The following is a 20,583-nucleotide window of genomic DNA, read 5'->3' as shown; positions in this document are numbered from 1 at the left end:
TTTCTGTCCCCCACTCGTTACCTGTATGAATGGCACCTGTTTGAACTCATCATCTGTATAAAAGACACCTGTCCACAGCCTCAAACAGTCAGACTCCAAACTCCGCCATGGCCAAGACCAAAGAGCTTTCGAAGGACACCAGGAAAAGTATTGTAGACCTGCACCAGACTGGGAAGAGTGAATCTACAATAGGCAAGCAGCTTGGTGTGAAAAAATCAACTGTGGGAGCAATCATCAGAAAATGGAAGACATACAAGACCACTGATAATCTCCCTCGATCTGGGGCTCCACGCAAGATCTCATCCCGTGGGGTCAAAATGATCATGAGAACGGTGAGCAAAGATCCCAGAACCACACGGGGGGACCTGGTGAATGACCTGCAGAGAGCTGGGACCAAAGTAACAAAGGTCACCATCAGTAACACACTACAACGGCAGGGAATCAAATCCCGCAGTGCCAGACGTGTTCCGCTGCTGAAGCCAGTGCATGTCCAGGCCCGTCTGAAGTTTGCCAGAGAGCACATGGATGATACAGCAGAGGATTGGGAGAATGTCATGTGGTCAGATGAAACCAAAGTAGAACTTTTTGGTATAAACTCAACTCGTCGTGTTTGGAGGAAGAAGAATACTGAGTTGCATCCCAAGAACACCATACCTACTGTGAAGCATGGGGGTGGAAACATCATGCTATGGGGCTGTTTTTCTGCCAAGGGGACAGGACGACTGATCCGTGTTAAGGACAGAATGAATGGGGCCATGTATCGTGAGATTTTGAGCCAAAACCTCCTTCCATCAGTGAGAACTTTGAAGATGAAATGAGGCTGGGTCTTCCAACATGACAATGATCCAAAACACACCGCCTGGGCAACAAAGGAGTGGCTCCGTAAGAAGCACTTGAAAGTCCTGGAGTGGCCTAGCCAGTCTCCAGACCTCAACCCCATAGAAAATCTGTGGCGGGAGTTGAAAGTCCGTGTTGCTCGGCGACAGCCCCAAAACATCACTGCTCTCGAGAAGATCTGCATGGAGGAATGGGCCAAAATACCAGCTACTGTGTGTGCAAACCTGGTAAAGACCTATAGTAAACGTTTGACCTCTGTTATTGCCAACAAAGGTTATGTTACAAAGTATTGAGTTGTATTTTTGTTATTGACCAAATACTTATTTTCCACCCTGATTTACGAATAAATTCTTTACAAATCCTACCATGTGAATTCATGGATTTTTTTTTCACATTCTGTCTCTCACAGTTGAAGTGTACCTCTGGTGCAAATTACTGACCTCTGTCATCATTTTAGGTGGGGGAACTTGCACAATCAGTGGCTGACTAAATACTTTTTTGCCCCACTGTACATACATTGTAACCACAGCGGCCCTGGGGCGCACTGACAGAGGCGGGGCAAAATGAAAACAAACTACAAACTGCTGAGCTGTTGAACAGCTGATCCAGCCTTTAGTCTGAGCTGCAGTCAGTCACACAAACGGGTTGAACAGGGTGTGTTCTGTGCAGCACCTGCATGTAAAACAGAAGCAAAGCTGTTCCTGTGAAATGAAAGCCTCTCTGAGCGTCTCCCTGTAGAAAATGGAGGCTGAGCTCAGTCAGATCACTCAGCCTGCAGACAAATGGAGGCGTGTTTGAGACGTGCAGATAAACAGTCAGCTTAGTGTCGGCCTCTGAGGGCTCAGGGCCGTCCTGATTTCATGTTATCAAGTGCATGACGGCTCTCTGCAGACACTTTGAGTCCTTATGCACATTTTCACGAGTCCTCATCTCTGTGGACCTGAAGGGATTACCCACAGTTCATAGTGCTGTGATGGTGAAAGCATTAAGAACAAGGATGGAAAATAAATAAATAAATAACCAAACTGAAGGTTCAGAGGAATGTAGCTCATCACAAATGCTTCATGATGAAGTTTTCACAATGATGAATAATTTGATTATTTTACAGTTTCTTCCTGTAAAGTTAGAGCCTGAAAACAGACAAAATCAAACAGTAAATGTCAGATACCACGACGAGGTCTGAGGCACCACGACAGTTAACATCACAGCAGAGGTGACAAAGTGCTTTCTGTGGCCTGTTTATCTTCAGTTCTTTGAATTTAATTAGACATTAATTTCATTAATTAGAATTAATTTCAGTACATTAAACATTAGCAGAAGGATGGAGAGCGTGCTATATGTATTTCTTGCACTTGCACAAACACAAACAGCAGCTCTTCTTGTTTTTGCCACTCAATCTAGAAGAGAATTTAGATCAAGAAATTTCCACGATCATTATGATTTGATTTGATTTTATAGGAAATGCAGTTTGACGTGTTTCCAATACTGAGGATGAGGATACACTATAAAAAATTTAAAGCTACTGTTAGTTTTCCTGTCTTGTAAAAAGTAAAGTTTTTGTTCATGCACAGAAAATGAATATTTTTCAGATTTCAATGGACTTTCTGTCATTTTTGTTTTGTTTTGTTGGGGTTAAAACGATGCCACCTTAAAATGAAACTGAAAAATAAATATTGACATTAAGACAAGAAAAAAGTTTTCACACTTACATCTTTTTTTTTTCTTTTTTGCTTACAGTTTTTTTTTCAGTTTCAGTTTGCTGGCACTGTTTTGGCATCTGGGGGCACGATTGTTAATAACAAACACACAAATATTACATCTTTTGAATCTGTGATGACATGTGACAATATGATGAAGTTCACATGATGTAGCTTCTCTGCCAACAACACAAATGAAAGAATAAATAATTTAAACCAAAGTAAGAGTTTATTGTTCAAATACAGAGACACTCTCACACTGACCTTTGTTGTTTGTTCTCTGTCCTTCATACAAACATTTGGGGCTTACAGACTCTGTGAACACTGAGTTTTCAGGCTTTTCTAATGCTGTGTGAGCAGCAGGAAAATACAATCAGAGCATAAACACACATACATACAAGGTCAAAGACGAGTAGCTACACTTTTTAAACGCAATAACTGATCACTGATGTGAAGTCAGCGAGTACCGAGGTGAACTTTTCTTATCTTTGAGATCTATTGAAACAACTACATTAAATCATACTGCTGAGTGACAACAATAGCGTTATCTAAGGTTAGAGGGTTACCTAGGCAACCAGGGATGTGCATAACCATCTGTCAGCTACAAATTGATGCATGAACGATGGGATGAGTTCATACTTGGATGTAATTTTAGTGAAACAGCTGATCGAGGATTAGTGTTGTTGAGGTTTTGTGGTCCACAGCTCACACTCACATAATGAGGTCATATTTGATCTTATAAACAAAAACACTGATCCCAGGTCTGTAACACTGTTCATGGATACTGAGGGTAAACAACCCACACAGCTCACAAAGATAAAGAGAAAACTGAAACCAGATCTTGATGATTGAAACATTCAGGTGTGAAAAACTTCATAAATATGTAATCTGAGCTCAAAATGATGTAACTACAGTCAGTGGAAACAAAACCATCAAAGTGAAAAATGTTCAAGTGTTGATTTCATTTGTTTGAAGAGTTAAAAGTAGGCGTGCACAACAAAATGTCTCAGTGAGCTGTGTCACACTCAAAGTCAGAGCTTTCTGTGTCAGAAAGAGGCTAAATCACCATGGTAACTGATGGTGAAAGATCACCTGGTCAGGAGCATTTCATGTTCAGAGTTTTGTTTTTAAATCAGCTGTTAGAGCCACGTTTTCACTGTGATGTCGATTCTCTGCTGGAGGAAATGTTTCATATGTGCAGCTTGTTAAACTGTAACTTGCTGAAGCCACTGAGTGAAGCTAAACTGCACATCACACTGTTACAATGTACCTGTAGACATTAGTGAAGTTATCAGTGAGTAACGTCTCTGATTGGACTGGGTGGCGCTCACAGGGACCATTTTGTGTAGAAGAAAAGTCACATGATACATGAAACGCTCCTTTTCATCTGAGCGTGCTCAGAGCCTGAAGCAGAGAAAGGTGATAATCACCACGGTGATACCTGCTGTCTCTGACTGCAGTTTCAGGTTTAGTTGAGCCAGCTAACACAAAGAAAGCCTGACTGTGTTGAAGTTGATTTGTAGTCACAGCCCTCTGGATGTTCCAGTTACTATGAAATGTAAAGACTGTTTTTAAAGATGAAACTCGTCCACTGAGATGAGCTGTCAGCAAAAACAGAAGCAGCCATTAAAGATAAAACTGAAATAAACCTACAGTGCTGTGGGCCTGCTGTCTGTGCTCAGTTCATCTGTTTCTGCAGGATTTTAAACACTGACAACACCCAGAACTCTGAACAGCAGCAGCAGACTCAAAGCTGGAAAAACCTCTGAGACATTTTAAACCTGCTGCACTTAAACAGGAGGCTGGTTTGTTTCCACTCTCTGTTGTTGTTTATGTTTTCTGTAGATCAAAAAACCAACAACAGCAACAAGAAGCAGAGCAGGAACTGACAGACCAACAATCAGTGCAACAGATCCATCCTCCTTCTCTTTGTCTTCATCCTTCTCTTGTCCTCCTGTCAGACCTGCAGGTGAGAAACAGGTGTCAGCTGTCAGGTAGGTGATGAGTGAAGAACAGAACAGAATCCATTTGCTCTTCAAACTGCTGTCAGACATTATCTACTGCACTCTGATCACATCACTCAGACCAGCTGCTTTCTACAAAGTCTCATCAGCAACATCTTTAGAAACAAACATCAACAACCAGGAAGCAGCTTCACCTCTGATCACACACACACTCAACTCTACTCACTCACCTGGAGGAACAACATGAAGGTGGATGCTGCTGATGAACTTCCATGAGCGTGTTTCTTCCATGAAGACACGACACTCATATGTTCCACTATCAGCAGTGTTCACATCCTTCAGAATCAAAGACACGTCTCCATCCTTCATCTGTCTGTCCTGCAGATCCACCCGGTTCTTAAAAGATGGATGCTGGTTGGCTGGAACAAAGTGACCGTCCCGGAACACAAACACATATTCATCTCCCAGGTCAGCTCTGCTCCACTCTAAAATAATGATGTTGTTGTTTGCAGCTCGACATGTCAGAGTGACGTCCTGTCCAGACTCAGCTGTGATGGTTTTCTGGTCTGAAAGAGGAAACAGCACAGAGCAGAGAGGTTAAAGGTCAAAGTACAACTGTTCACTTCTACAGCAGCCAATCAGAAACACACAATAAAAGATTGTCTTCTATTATTAGATGATGATCTTTGATTGTGTTTCTTCTTGTGTCCCTTCAGGCGTCACCACAGCGAGTCTTCTCCTCCTCCTCACCTGATCCCGAGCATCTTCATCAGGGCTGATTTGTGACAGAAGGACAGCAGCAAGAGTGAAAGGGAAGGTTTGAAGATGGCAGTGAGCTGCTGTCATGTTTGCTTTGGAGACTCTGACACAAAGACAGGAGGCCGAGCTGAACATGTTCAGATTTTCATTGAGAGCAGAATGGACGAGATTATGAACGAGTTCATCAGAGGGAAGCTCAGGCTGAGACGTTTGGAGACAAAGTTCATGAGCAAAGACTGAGACGGATGAAAAACATCATCTGAAAAACAAATCTTTGGTTTTAGAATCTGTTAGTTTGATAAAATGTTGTTGATGGACGAGTTCATTGAGACTCTGGATGTCTGTCAGACTGAGTCACTGCTTTTTATTGTAACAGCTGTACTGATGCTCCTGAATCTGGCCTCTGACACAAACCTCCAAACAGTAAGAATGAAAAAAGAATAAAACTATTAAAACTCTTCAAGCAATAAATAATCAAACCTGAAAAAGAAGAAAATCATCTGGAAACTAAACTGAACTAAACACAAAAAGTCCAAATGGAATAAAAACTCAAACTAATGAGAAAAAACTACAATAACTCTGTTCCACAAACAACAACATGTGCTGATAATAAGTGAACATAATGTGTGAGAGAAAGCAGCCTCTCATTATAAGACACTGTGAGTCTCTGCATGCTGCCTTTATGGAGCTACAGCTGTTTGTATACACTGAACAAGAAGCTTTGTAGCTGCATCCTGACTCCTGACACTACAACACATCACACTGACACACACATTACACTTCTTTGTGTCTGTGCTGCAAACTGCACCAACACACAGACTCCACCCAGCTTTGTGTCGATCGCAACACTGAATGAGTAACAAACTACTTCTTAGAGAAATATAATCAGCATGTAAACCAGACTGAGACTCTTTATCTCAGAAATAAACTCAGTTTAGTTTCTATCAGTTAAATCTCACCTGCAGAGACGAACAGGACAAACATCAGCGTGGAGCAGAGCGACGCAGTTACAGCAGACATGTCCGTGTTCTCTGTTTCTGCTGATCTGACTCTTAGTTTGTTCTAAATGTCTGAGTCTGTTGGTGTTTTCACTCAATAACTGAACCTGAGTTTAAACCTGAACACATCAGATTACATTTAAGGTTTAAATAAATCTGAAGCTGCGGTTCAAACTCTTCCGTGTCTTTGAGGACGTGGCGTTAGAGTGACGTTTGGTAGGTTGGACTGAGGATGCGCAGAAATAAGTGCATCACAACAAACGAAGTAGAAAAGTTTTAGTGTTCAGTTGTTGAACGATCTCCACAGAACAAAATCAGAACCTCTCATGTGTCGTCATGTAGGAACAGTTTGTGTTTCAGTCGCTGAAGCAGAAGAACGTTTTGTTTCTGACGGCAGTTTGATTCTTGTTTCATCGTCACAAACAGAAAAACTGAAACAATATGAAAATAAGTCTCAGGGAAATATTTTTACTAAACAGCCAAAACTTCCTGTTTTATCTCAGAGTTAAATCTCACCTGCAGAGACGAACAGGACAAACATCAGCGTGGAGCAGAGCGACGCAGTTACAGCAGACATGTCCGTGTTCTCTGAGTACTTTTCAGAGCCTGTAGTTTTCATTTTTACTTCAGTAAAGAAGTTTAATGAGTACTTCAGCTATTACCGGAGTATTTGTACAGCTTGAGTATCTGTACTTCTTAACTACAGATTTTTTTTTTTTACTTTTGTCCCTCTGAAAGTGTCTAATTATCAGTAATTATCTATAATTTACTGAATAATATGTAGAATATAAAGCAGAAGCTGTGGATGACTTACTGTAGTCAGTTCAGGAGAATCCTCAGAGTTTCTGCTCCTCATCATGATGGAAAAATGAAAACATGTTGATGCTCTTTGAGCTGGAATCAGTCCAAAGCAGCCGTGAGTGTGAACCAACAGACATCATTATAATAAATCTGACACGAATCCTGATAGAAATCCTGCTCACTGACCTCTCTAACTGTAACTCTGTCACTGACACATCTGCCAACATCTGTTCCTGTAACAGCTCAGAGGAGTTCAGCACTTTCTGATTATTATCAGAAAAATCAGAACAGGAGGAGTGTTTTTGTAAATGTGGCTGAAAGCGGCGAGGCAAGTTTATTTATATAAGTTCATTTATATAGCACAATTCAACAACAAGGTGATTCAAAGTGCTTTACAGAGACATTAAAAAACAAAAACAATAAAAAGCATGATTTAAAAAAACTGTAGATAAAATCAGTAGTTAAAATATAAGTTTTGAAATTTAAGCTTAAAAGTGTGGATTTGGTGCTTTATTTGTTTCAGCTGATCTGAGGCTTTCTGGGAGTTTGTTCCAGATATAAGGAGCATAAAAGCTGAATGCAGCTTCTCCGTGTCTGGTTCTGACTCTGGGAACTGATAAAAGACCGGATCCAGATGACCTGAGGGATCTGGAAGGTTCATACTGGGTCAGGAGGTCACTGATGTATTTTGGTCCTAAACCATTCAGAGCTTTATAGACCAGCATCAGAACTTTAAAGTCTATCCTCTGACGGACAGGCAGCCAGTGTAAAGACCTCAGAGCTGGACTGATGTGGTTCACTTTTTTGGTCTTAGTGAGGACTCGAGCAGCAGAGTTCTGAATGAGCTGTAGTTGTCTGACTGATTTTTTAGGTAGACCTGTAAAGATGCTGTTACAGTAATCAAGCCTACTAAAGATGAATGCATGGACTAGTTTTTCCAGGTCCTGTTGAGACATCAGATCTTTTATCCTTGAAATATTCTTGAGGTGATAGTAAGCTGACTTTGTTATTGTCTTAATGTGTTTTTCTAAGTTTAGGTCTGCATCCATCACTACACCCAAATTTCTCGCCTGGTTTGTGGTTTTTAGGTGTATAGATTGAAGTTCTCTGGTGACCTGTAATCGTTTTTCTTTGGCACCAAAGACTATTACTTCACTTTTGTTTTTGTTTAGCTGGAGAAAATTGTGGCACAACCAGTCATTAATTTCCTCAATGCATTTACCAAGAGCCTGTACAGGGCCTCGGTCTCCTGGTGACATTGTGATATATATTTGTGTGTCATCTGCATAGCTGTGATAGTTTATTTTGTTGTTCTTTATAATCTGTGCCAGTGGGAGCATGTAGATGTTAAACAGAAGGGGTCCCAAGATGGAACCTTGGGGAACTCCACATGTGATACTTGTCTGCTCAGATGTGAAGTTACCTATTGATACAAAGTATTTCCTGTTTTCTAAGTATGTCTTGAACCAGTTTAGTACAGTTCCTGAAAGACCTGTCCAGTTCTCCAGTCGTTTGAGTAATATGTTGTGGTCAACTGTATCAAATGCTGCACTGAGATCCAGTAAAACTAAGACTGACATTGTTCCACTGTCTGTATTCAGACATATGTCATTAAACACTTTGGTCAGAGCGGTTTCAGTGCTGTGGTTCTGTCTAAAACCTGACTGGAAGGCATTGTAGCAATTATTCTGCTTTTTCAATGATCTTACTTAAAAATGGGAGATTTGAGATCGGCCTGTAGTTGTTCATTTGTGTCTTGTCAAGATTGTCCTTTTTCAGTATAGGTTTGATTACAGCAGTTTTTAGTGGTTCTGGAAACACACCTGGCATTAAGGAAAAGTTGACGATCTGTAACAGGTCTGACTCTAAAGTCTTTGAGACCTTTTTGAAAAAACTTGTTGGCAGGACATCTAAACAGCAGGAGGAGGAGTTCAGTTTACCTAAGATGTCCTCCAGGTCTTTGCTGTTAATCGGGTGAAACTGTTTCATGGTGTTTAAACAGTTTTTCGGTGGACACAGTACATATCCTGGATCTGCTGTTGATGTACCAATTGCTTGTCTAATCTTTTGGATTTTTTCTGTGAAGAATTTGGCAAAGTCATTGCAGGCCATGGTTGAATGAAGTTCAAGCTCAGCTTTCCTACACTCTCTTTTTTCATTTTTCACCAGTGTGGAGTTTCTCCATGGAGACTTTTTCCTTCCAGAGATAACCTTCACCTTAATGGGAGCAATAGTGTCCATTACATTTAACATGTTAGCATTGAAGCTATTGACGAGCTCATTGACTGACCCTCTGGGCAGGTCAGGTGTTAATGGGAAGACCTGGTTAAAGATCTCACTACTGTGTTCAGTTATACACCGTTTTGTGATCACAGCTGTTGATATATTTGTGTGGGCTGAGATTTTACTTTCAAAGAAAATACAGTAATGATCAGACAGGCCCACATCAGACACAGTAATGTTTGAAATGCTCAGGCCCTTGGAGATCAGTAGGTCAAGAGTGTGTCCTCTATTATGTGTGGCCTCTGTTACATGCTGAGTCAGCCCAAAGTTGCCCAGAGTGTTACTCAGGTCTTTAGTCCCTTTGTCCTGAGGGTTGTCCACATGGATGTTAAAATCCCCAACAATAATTACACAGTCGAAATCAACACAGATCACAGACAGCAGTTCACTGAGGTCATTAAAAAAGTCTGTGCAGTATTTGGGAGGCCTGTAAACATTAAGAAACACAACTTTGGATGGGGCCTTCAGCTGTAAAGCCACATATTCAAAAGATAGCTGCTTACATCGAAATGATTCATAAAATAAGACAGCAAAATAATTATTCTGTCCTGATTTTAGTTTTTATAAAAAAAAAACAAAATCCTCAGGAATAAAAACTGAATATAAATAAATAATAAGTAAAATATATTACATATAATCAACACACCGTACTAAATGAAAGTTTATATAAATCACATTTATAACAAATAAATTCTAATCAGAAGCCTCTTTATGATTATGATTTCCCCACCATCAAATAAAACAGAAGAGATAAATGCTGATTATAGATCTTCTTTTGTTGTTGTTCCTTAAATTATTTATTTATTTAAAATATTCTGGAAACATCCAGAGGATGTGTTTTAGTTACATTTTTGGTCATGTGTTTTTTAAAACTTTATTTAAATTTAATGTTTTTCTCAATAATTACTCCAAGGTTTTTTTTGTCCAAATGTCAGCATGTTGTTGTCATAGTAACAATGTCAGTCAGTGTACTTACTGCTTTCCTTGGGTTACTGTGTCTATAACATAGCTAGCATTGTTTTATCCTATTAAACAGAAATGAGGCATCTTTGGCACAATTTTGGTTTTAGATGCTGTGATTTGAAGCATTGGGTTTTGCATTATGTCCACTGACATTTTTACATGGTGTTCAAAATTACTGCCCAAATATCTGCCCAGAGATGTATGCAACACAAAAAATGACTTCCCCATTCAAGCACCAATGCCACAGCAAGTTTTACAGTTTCACCAAAACAAAATGTTTTATTTGTCTTTAGAGGAACATCAGAGGGACACATCTAACACAACAAACAAAGCCTTGTAGAAAGGAAACAAAAATGACGTAAAAGGCTTCCCACTCCTACAGCTACAAAAATGTATAATTAATTACAATAATAATAATTTCTACAAAAAACAAATTTAGCTCTTCTAGATGCAGAAACTTCATCACACAAGTAAGCACAGCCTGATTGGAAATGGGGCATAGGTAGGGACAACCAGTCTTGTAGTCGTCCCCATTCAATCTCCAACCGATGATCACCTTCCAGCTGGAACTTACATAACCATAAAGGTAAGGAAAGGAAAAACTCAATGCTTCATGGGGATCCCCGGCAGCCTACGTCTACTGCAGCATAACTAAGGGAGGATTCAGGGTCTAACTATATGCTTTAGCAAAAAGGAAAGTTTGAAGCCTAATCTTGAAAGTAAAGATAGTGTCTGTCTCCCGAATCCAAACTGGAAGCTGGTTCCACAGAAGAGGGGCCTGAAAACTGAAGGCTCTGCCTCCCATTCTACTTTTAAATACTCTAGGAACAACAAGTAGGCCTGCAGAGCGAGAGCGAAGTGCTCTAATAGGGTGATATGGTACTACAAGGTCATTAAGATAAGATGGGGCCTGATTATTTAAGCCCTTGTATGTGAGGAGCAGGATTTTGAATTCAATTCTGGATTTAACAGGAAGCCAATGAAGGGAAGCCAGTGTCAGACCAACAGAATAGACCCAGCAGAAGAAGCTACTTCCATTTAGGAGTTTTCAAGGCCTCTGAGGATTTCCTCCAGTTTTTATCCATCTATTGGTATCAAGACTGCATCTGTGAGATTTTCTACCACAGAGGGAATTTTCCACGACTGCTACAGCTGCCAAACGTCTTGATGCATGCTCAATCATCCAGGTAAGTAAATCTCCAAAAGTTGATTCTGTTCATCTGGACGCAGCGTTTTGTGGGAGAAACGTTTCGTCACTCATCCAGGTGACTTCTTCAGTCTCAGCTGACTGCAGGTTTCCTCAATCTTATAAACAGAACATTTGCATAATGACTGAAAGCAGCCCACTGAAGGAAGAATGGGCTGGGAGGTCAGAGATCAGTGGGCTTTGGTCAGTGGTTGTTGATCATGACCTGACAGATCTGTATCCTGTGTGTGCACCCACTGTGGGCCTTTTCTGTGCTTAGTGTCAGCCTGAGCTCCATGCAGGCCTCAAAGGCCAAGCAATTCAAAAGCTTCACCAAAACAAGGCACCACTCAAATAGCTGGACCCAGGCTCGCCGCCCTTATGGAGGAAAACATAGAAGATGATCTCTGTGAGTTATTTTTACTGTCATATTATAAAATGTGATGTTCTAGCATCATGTTATTCTTCTTAAGCCTTTGAAAAGCTTCCTCTGTGTCCATTAAACTGATGACTTTAGTGCTGCTGTCTACTTGTTACATTTAGTACTGTTTCATTTTCAACCTAGGAAGATCTGTGAAAAGGACTCACAATATAACATAATACTGTAAGATTACGTACAGGTAAAATACTCAGATTGTACTTAGATAAAAGTATGTAATCACAGACTGGCCCAGCCTGACTGCCTTGAAGCTCAGGTGTCTTCACTGCCTCCTCTGATAAGAGCTGGAGACCTGAGTAGGTTCGTCACCCATCAGCAGCAGATCACCTCTCGATCGGGCACGTTTTCATCTGGGAGGCTTTCAGAGCTCACTGCCCTCGGCGTCGCTGCTGGAACAACCAAGTTTTGCTATTGAATCTTTGACCTGCTGATCTCACAGAGGCAGGAGACCCAGAACATCCATGCCAGCTTCAGTTTATGCTCTGTCCTGTCATCCAATCAGATTTGCATGTAATACACTGATATTCAGCCCCAGCCTGGTGTTCTCTCCATCTCTGACCTTTCACACAATTTAAACTAACAAACTTTCTCTTTAAAACTGTTTGTCAATCACAATTTACTCGATTTATTATTATTCTATCACATATTTATATCAGTCATAATGAACTCAGTATGATCTGAGCTGTAAACCTGTATTGATCATCACAAACCTTTATAGCGCTTCAGAGCAGCTCCTTCAGTGGCTGCAGCACCCACGATGTGGGCGGAGAGATTTCCTCCCCTCTGCTGTCAGACTCCACCACAAAGACTTTGCAGCTGATCAAACACACACATGTGCAATAGGACTAAGTGTAACACTCTTTTTCTGACAACGTTGTATTTGTACTCAGTTGTATGTAGCATGTGTATTCTATTTTTATCCTATCATTCTATTCTATTCTATTGGGTACAGTTGTGTACAGTTTCTTATTCTATTCCAGTGTTCTCTCATGTTTGCTATGTAACTGCACTGTCCACTTCCTGCTGTAACAAAACAAATTTCCCACATGTGGGACTAATAAAGATGCTCTTATCGTTACTGTATAACCACAGGTTCACTTCACATTTGGTAGAATATAAAAGGACAAAGCTGGACAATTGTCATCACATTTCTCATTAGTTGCTGTTAGCACAAGCACACAAAGAAAGCAGAGCTTTAGCTTTAGCTCCCTACATCACTTTTAAGCCTGGATGTTGAGGCTTTTGCTTCCTCTCAGCTGTGATGACATCTCTGTCTGCTCCATCTCACCCAACATCATCCATCTGACCTGATGCTACCTGACAAACTAAAGATAAAATATTAAATTCATTTTGCATCACTTACATTTAAAATACATTTAAGGTGGATTTCTTAAAAGGGAAGGGACTGACCTGACTGTTGTGTCGAGACAGGTGTGAAGGGAGTTAAATCCAGTCTTATACTACGGACGTGTTTGGTTTTGGTCTGTAATACGTTGAGTTTATTATCTATAAGTTAACATAGCAAATCCTCCATCCAGAGGCTAAAGTGATATCAGAGCTAGACTACTTTAAGTGAAAACAGATGATCGTCTGAGCCTTAAATGAAATAAGGTTAAAAAGAAATGCTGCTATCGACAGTGTGAGGCAGTGAGCTCTGTTATACCATATTTTTTAATTTTCTTTATTATTATTATATTATAGTGTTATTACCTTCCTGTTACTTCATAATAGAACAACAGTTAATGGTAAAAGTCTTGAATAGTTTTGAATTTATTTTTCCATGATCACATTTCATTCAATCACTCGTGGACTTGTGTGAATGTTACATGTATTATTTTCACCCGTGGATTTACAGACACTGTGTGAACAGTTTTCATTTTATCCAAAGTTTTACTTGATGTCCAACTGATAAAATCACTGACAGACAACAGAAGCAGGAGCTCAGAGAGAAATTCAATTCAACTTTATTCATAAAGCGACAAATCACAACATTTGGTTTTATTTTACAGAAACTTCAAACTAAACCAAATTCAGGACGTGTATTAAACCTGCAGCTGATCCCTGTCTGCTGTTCACTCCCTTTGATTTCTGTTACCAGCATCATCTCATGTTCCCCAGGTTCACTGACAACGCTGAAACCACCAGCGGGAGACTAAGAGTGCTGATTTAAAAAGATTCAGACATTTTATTTTGCTGCAGCTCAACATGAGGCTGGATCCTGATTCTTTGTTGTTTTTGTTTTCTCTACATCAAGAAAACAGCAGCAACAAGAAGCACAGCAGGAACTGACAGGCTGACCTTCAGTCCAACAGATCCTCCTGTGTGATCTGCAGGTGAGAAACAGCTGTGAGGTGTCAGGTAGGTGATGATGAAGAACAGAACAGAATCCATTTGCTCTTCAAACTGCTGTCAGACATTATCTGCTGCACTCTGATCACATCACTCAGACCAGCTGCTTTCTACAAAGTCTCATCAGCAACATCTTTACAAACCAACATCAGATTGTGTGTTTTGTGGTCTAAAGTTTTGTGCCTCTGGTTTCTCATTGGCTCACACTCTTGCAGAGCCGTAACACGCACATGAATGAGAGGTGATGAGTGTAGTTCCTATTGACAGGGTATTGCAGACCATCCTGCTAATTGCCGAATTTACTTTTGTCTGTCATATTTATGATGAAAAACAAATGTAATCAAATTACATATTGATATTTTCATATGGGAATTGATCCTGCAACATGAAACGCTGGGATTGGAAGTTCAGCATCGCTCCGTACATCATACCTGTGAGATGACAGACAGCAGTGTGGAGGAGAGTGCGACACAAAAACACAGAAATATGACTGACAGCTGCAAACGAAGCAGCATCTGCTGCAGGTGAAAGATATTGGGACTAGCAGAGCAGAGTGGCTTCACTGTAAAACAAAATTAGCAGTGAGTGTGAAAAATTTCTGTGTGTGGAGTTCAACACCGTCCACTCAGAAGCTGCATCACTGGATGGTAGATTTAAAAAGCTTGCATTCAGTGACAACAGAGCTGTTGATGAGGCACTTCAGAGAATAACTGCAGCAGCAAAGTGCACTCCCACCCAGCTCCACCATTACAGGGCCAAGTGAAGGAGGAGCCACAGACGTCTGCTGTGTGGAGCCTCTTTGATGAAAGAGCTGCAGGAGATGCTGCAAAGAGAAATACTACAGCTGATGTTATGATGGAGATGAAATGTTATCTTGAGGAGCCCCTCATCCAACAAGGAGAAGGCCCACAGAGCTGGTGGGAGGCCAAGGCCACAGTCTTTCCCTACCTGTTGAAGGTGATGGAGGGGAGACTGTGCATTGTGGCAACATCTGTTCCTTTGGAGGGTCTTCTCAAAAACTGGGCAGATACTAAGGAGAAACCACATCAGCCCATCCAAGCTGAGGCAGCTGGTTTTTCTGAATGTCGACCTGCACTGAGGACAAACTGTTTGGCTGCTGAGTTTGGTTCTGTTCTGTGGATTTGTTTACAGTGGGGCTTTTTGTGCTGAATTAAACTTAAAGGTTTGAGTAAAATATTAAACAACAGTAAGAATGCCTGCTTTTTTAACAGAACAAAAACACAGAATTAGGCAATTATAAGGCTTTTCATAAAAACACTACATGCAAAAGGGTTTGTCAGCACACAAAGCATTCACATTTGCCAAGTAAAGCTAAAGTATGAGGCTACAGAGGATAATAACTTAAGAGACATTTGGGAGCCACGAGACGTGCAAGATAATCCAGAGCTTAGATCTAAATAAGGAAGTCTTAACTCAGTAATGGAGAATATCCTCACACATTAAGAAGCACCGAGGGAGGGAAGTCCTTCATCACTCTGTCAGTCAGGTAGGTGATCAGTGAAGAACAGCACAGAATCTATGTACCTGCATGTTCAGCTCAATTTGTGGATGCAATAAGAAGTAAAGTGAGAGTGATCAGCTTACCAGTGACTGTGATATTAACCAGGTTACTGATGGCACCATTACTGGACTCACACCAGTAAACTCCGGTGTCGTGAGGCACCAGCGTACTGATTGAACATGATTGATCACGTTGCTGTTGTCCCCGCCCATCTCCACACTCAGCCCTCTGCAGTTTGCTTGTGTTTCTCCTCACAGTCCAATCAGAAAAGCTTTGGTCCTCCTCACAGATTACAGTCACAACATCTCCCTCAGAGACATCAGAGCTGTTGGGACTCACGACCAGACGAGCTGTGAGGGAGAAGAGAGGTTAGATATCACTCACGACTGAACTTCTGGGACCGCTCCGCCCCCTGGTGGCCTGATTTGATAGTGAAAAATTATTTTCTACCAGGCTGATGTAATAAAGCTGTGGAATCAGGACTGAGGTTTCGGGCATTTCCCCTCGGCTATTTACAAGTAAGAAGAGCAAACATCTGAAGAGGCACAAGCTCCAACATTTTAGTAATATGAAGAACAACTTTGTTGCCTGACCAGCACGTTGTGGCCTGCAGCCTTCATAGGTTTAAGGTTTAAAAACATTTTTAGGATTATTTGGTTCAGTGGAAACTACTGCTACTGACAGTGAAAACATTTGCAGACCTTTTCAGAGGATGAGCATTTGTTCGAGGGTCCACTTTCTGCCCTGAGCCTGGTTCTGCCGGAGGTTTCTTCCTGTTAAAAGGGAGTTTTTCCTTCCCACTGTCGCCAAAGTGCTTGCTCATAGGGGGTCATATGATTGTTGGGTTTTTCTCTGTATCTATGAAGCACCTTGAGGCGACTTTTGTTTTGATTTGGCGCTATATAAATAAAATTGAATTGAATTGAATTCTGCCAGCTCTTCATTTCTGTGTATGCACAGGATTCTCTCCCTTTCCTCTCCTTTCACTGGTGGGTGAGAGGAAGTGGGCAAATTCTACAAATGTCATTTAAAGATTAAACGACTCACTACATGTTAGCTAGATAACACACATGTATTAAAGATATAAAGACCTGGATGGCCGCTAACTTTCTGCTTCTTAATTCAGATAAAACTGAGGTTATTGTACTCGGCCCTGAAAATCTTAGTAATATCGTATCTAAGCAGATTCTTACTCTGACATTGTTGGGGATCACTCCTGAATTTACTTAAGCCTTAGAAAAGTAAAGTAGCCTAACAAAGTAGCTAAAATCGTGGACGTACAGCATTTGGACAGAGAGAGTGATATTAATTTTCTTTGCAAACAAACAAGAATCTTCAGGGTGCAATGTGTGCTGGGCAGCAGCCAGGAGCGAGGTCTCTGGTGAACCAATCCCTCGCTACAGATTCTAGCGAAGGGACGAGGCGTGTCACATCTCTGGTGGGGATGGAGCCTCAGTGCTTCTTTTAATATCTCTGAGCTTTCCCAATCACAACTATCTCTACTGAACTTTGGCTCCGTCTAAACAGTTCTTTGAATTACTTACTAAAACAATATATGACAGTAATGAGAAAGTGGCCACTTTCATGAGTAAATCATGTAAGCCTTATAAGATTTACTTATATGTAGTCTATGTTGTGATTCTACTGGTGTTACTGGTTCTGCTGGTGAGACGATGTGTTCACAGGAAACTTGAAGGTTTGTACATATTCATTCTTATTCATCGTGGTATTTTGTTTCCATTCTGTCATCATAATTTGGTCCATTTAGGTTCTTAAATCATAAAAGTGTTTACTTTAACTCATTTCAGCAGATGGAGAAGATGACATCACCAGTGACATCACATACAGTGTTGTGAAATCATCAAATCCTCAACAACCTCCAGTCAAAGAAACCAGAGATGGAGGTTTGTGTGTTCACCCAGGTGTCATCCACATACCTGAACCAATGACTTGGTGGTGTTTCAGGGTAGGATAGCAAAGCCCTCTTTCCCACGTCTTCCACATACAAGTTGCCCACAATGGGTGAAACTGGGGAGCCCACGGCACACCCACGTTCCTGCCTGTAGAACTGACCCTTGTATGTGAAACAGGTGGAATTAAGACACAGTTTCAAAAGCAAGCACACCTGGTCCAACAGCCTTGTCTTGTTCTAACTGCTTCAGACAGTCTGTCACCCTCGTCCTGTGACCACTTCCTGGGTCTCTTTCAGTCTTCAAATATAAAGTTTTTACAGCTTATAGATTTTAAGTTCTGCTCCAATCATTTGGGTAAAGATAATAAATACTTTGATGGCCAATAAGTGAAAGTGAAAATGTGATAAACGAATAATATAATTAAAAAATAATAAATAATTATATTTTTTGATAAGTGAAGTTCACTGAACTGAAAGGAAATTTTGGTTTGATGATGGTTGACATGTTTTCCAAATAGAAGTTTTTCCTCTAGTGAGGAGATGCAGGTGCAGCAGAGCATTGCTGGAAGAAATGATCCCAAGGGTGGAATCTCCTGAGAAACCTTCAGAGACCCAGCGAGAAGTAGGGACCATAGCTGACAGCCCAGACAGGGGTTGAGGTCAAAGGTCATGCTGTTTGGGGACCTACTGGTCATCATGAGAAGATTCTGGAACCACAGCAATGACCATAAAGCTGCACTGGATGGAGAGCTGTGCCACGGGGCTTTCCAGAGGTAATCACGAGGAGATTGTGGACAACAGATGGAGATCTGAAGGATGAGGGGAGCGTTCCAAGCTCCAATCGACAGTGCAGAGAGGAAGTTCAAGGATGGCATCATGATTCTGTGAACAGAAAGCAGAAGCTATGGTGGTGACGGGGAATGACTGACAGCAGTTTCCTATGAACATCACCTAATGCTGTGTCACTGTGCTATGCATGCTTTGACACTCTGAAGAGGGTCTTCCTTTGTGTCATTGTTGTTGTCATTTGCATCATGAACAAGACTGCTGAAGTGACTCAACAGGTGGGGTTACAACAGCAGTAAAATCATTGAATCCAATACCCTTTCCAAAAAAGGTTTTCTGCAGAGACGAAAGGACAATAGAGGAGTCATAAGTATCCCCCCACAGGAAGAATGCATGAAATGAGGTGATGAGGGTTGATAGAGGCCATAAAACAGGAGTGCTGACAAAGGCCTGCAGCCTTGAAGATAACTGAAAGCCACATTGACAAACAGCAAAACTAACTGGTGTGTTTGTTATACCCATGTCTGCATACATTTGGACTCTGGTCATATGGACAGTGATAGAAACAACTGGAAGAGACATTTATGAAGCTCTGAGGAACTCAAACCACTCTGCATGTGTGATTTACACACCTGGAGGAGATGCACCACAAAGCTGGAACGATTTTGCAAATGTTAATTTCTATGTTTGACTGTTAACATTCATTTGCTTACTTGGAGGGTGTCAATGGAAAATTGTATTTAGTAGTCAGTATAATCTTTTAGTGATATAAGTTTGCATATGGTAGAATGCTGCATGTAACATTCTAGGGTGTTCACCCCACATCCTAGGAGCATGAGAGAGGTCGTACCTTGTCTTATTGTTTTATGGTAGGATTAACGTAGCTATGTCTGTTTTAGTCTAAGTGCCTTTTGGTTTGATGAACTGCTGGACTTTGAGACCAGCAGGTTTAGGGAAGATCTTATGGGGCCACACTCTGACACCCCCCCCCCCCCCCCCCACACACACACACACACACACCCACACACACACACACACACACACCCAATGAAGTATAAAATAAAGACCGGGGCAGTTTCTCAGGCGCGAGTCTCTCAGTCCGGAGACTGCCCTTGCTTGCAAGAAATTCTGTGTGTTTCTCTTCTCTGAGTCTTTGCTGAAGAAGTATTTTAGAATATATTCCTTAACAGAGAGAACGATGCTTGTCACAGTTCTCTCCCTCATGCACGAGCAACACAAAGAGCTCTGGTGACTTGCGTCTTGTTTTTGCCATTGTAGTAGAATTGTCTTGGCGTTCCAGCAATAGGTCTGTGCTAGATGAACGTATCAGCAACCTTCAAACACGTGTGGAGAATTCATTATTTCTTTGACAGATTCTTTAGTAAATAACAGAAAAAAGAAAGTAAGAGAAAAATCACCTGCACAAGTGCCGAGGTAGGTCTCCCTGCAGAATTGGTTTTCCCTTCATCAGGAGCAGCGCTGGGCTGTTTAAATCACGGACAAACAGGATCCTACAGTTGTTTATGTTTTTAAACCCATTTTGCACAGAGAGGCATTTTTTGGAAAATGCATTGATAGTAATGTTGAATATTATTACACATCAAAAAAAATAACTACAGTAAAATAATCACATCGTGACGCCTCTGCCTTTCTAAATGGAGGGACAGTAACTGTGTGTGTATGTAAGCGTGTAAAACCTGAAGATGGTAAGATTAACAGTATTTTGTCTCTATCTGCCATTCTGCTATTCATCTCAACAATAACGTGGCGCACAGCGTGGCGTGAAAATAGCCACATGCAATGGAGCAAAATATGGGTGTGTGTGGTTGGAGGATGTGTTCATGCGCACAAAGGGGGGGTGGAAATTTTTCTTGTAAAACAAAGGGGGGCCCAGCAAACAAAGTTTGGGAACCACTGGTTTAAACGATGTTAGCTCAGAAATATTAGCTTCTGTCATGACTGATGAAGTTACTGGTTAATAAAGTTTCCAGTAAAGTGTTTAATCGCAGCCACAGATTGACTCTAAATATCCCGTTTTTCTTTAGTGCATCTGTAATAAATATGTGCAAGTTTCAGTGGTTCGTTTA

General features: G+C 41.0%; 1 protein-coding gene and 1 long non-coding RNA gene across 2 annotated transcripts in view; both read right to left on the bottom strand.

Annotated features, from left to right (window-relative positions):
• Nucleotides 1-2,741: 2,741 nt before the first annotated feature.
• LOC113017823 (butyrophilin-like protein 2) overlaps nucleotides 2,742-20,583 on the bottom strand; it is a gene marked incomplete at its 5' end in the record, with an annotated part of 237,182 nt that continues 219,340 nt past the window's right edge. The window contains 2 exons of the mRNA XM_080299199.1: nucleotides 2,742-4,497; nucleotides 4,729-5,064. Of these exons, the coding sequence (XP_080155325.1) occupies nucleotides 4,325-4,497; nucleotides 4,729-5,064 (509 nt within the window). The remainder of the gene's footprint in view (nucleotides 4,498-4,728; nucleotides 5,065-20,583) is intronic.
• Nucleotides 13,869-16,703, bottom strand: LOC145425827 (uncharacterized). Its single transcript, XR_013906585.1, has 2 exons — nucleotides 15,882-16,703; nucleotides 13,869-14,254 (listed from the first exon to the last, which is right to left on the bottom strand). It is a non-coding gene; the product is annotated as an uncharacterized LOC145425827 (long non-coding RNA).

This window comes from Astatotilapia calliptera, chromosome 3, assembly GCF_964374335.1.
Source record: "Astatotilapia calliptera chromosome 3, fAstCal68.1, whole genome shotgun sequence".
NCBI classification, from domain to species: Eukaryota; Metazoa; Chordata; class Actinopteri; order Cichliformes; family Cichlidae; genus Astatotilapia; species Astatotilapia calliptera.
This window is presented reverse-complemented; position numbering and strand designations above follow the sequence as displayed.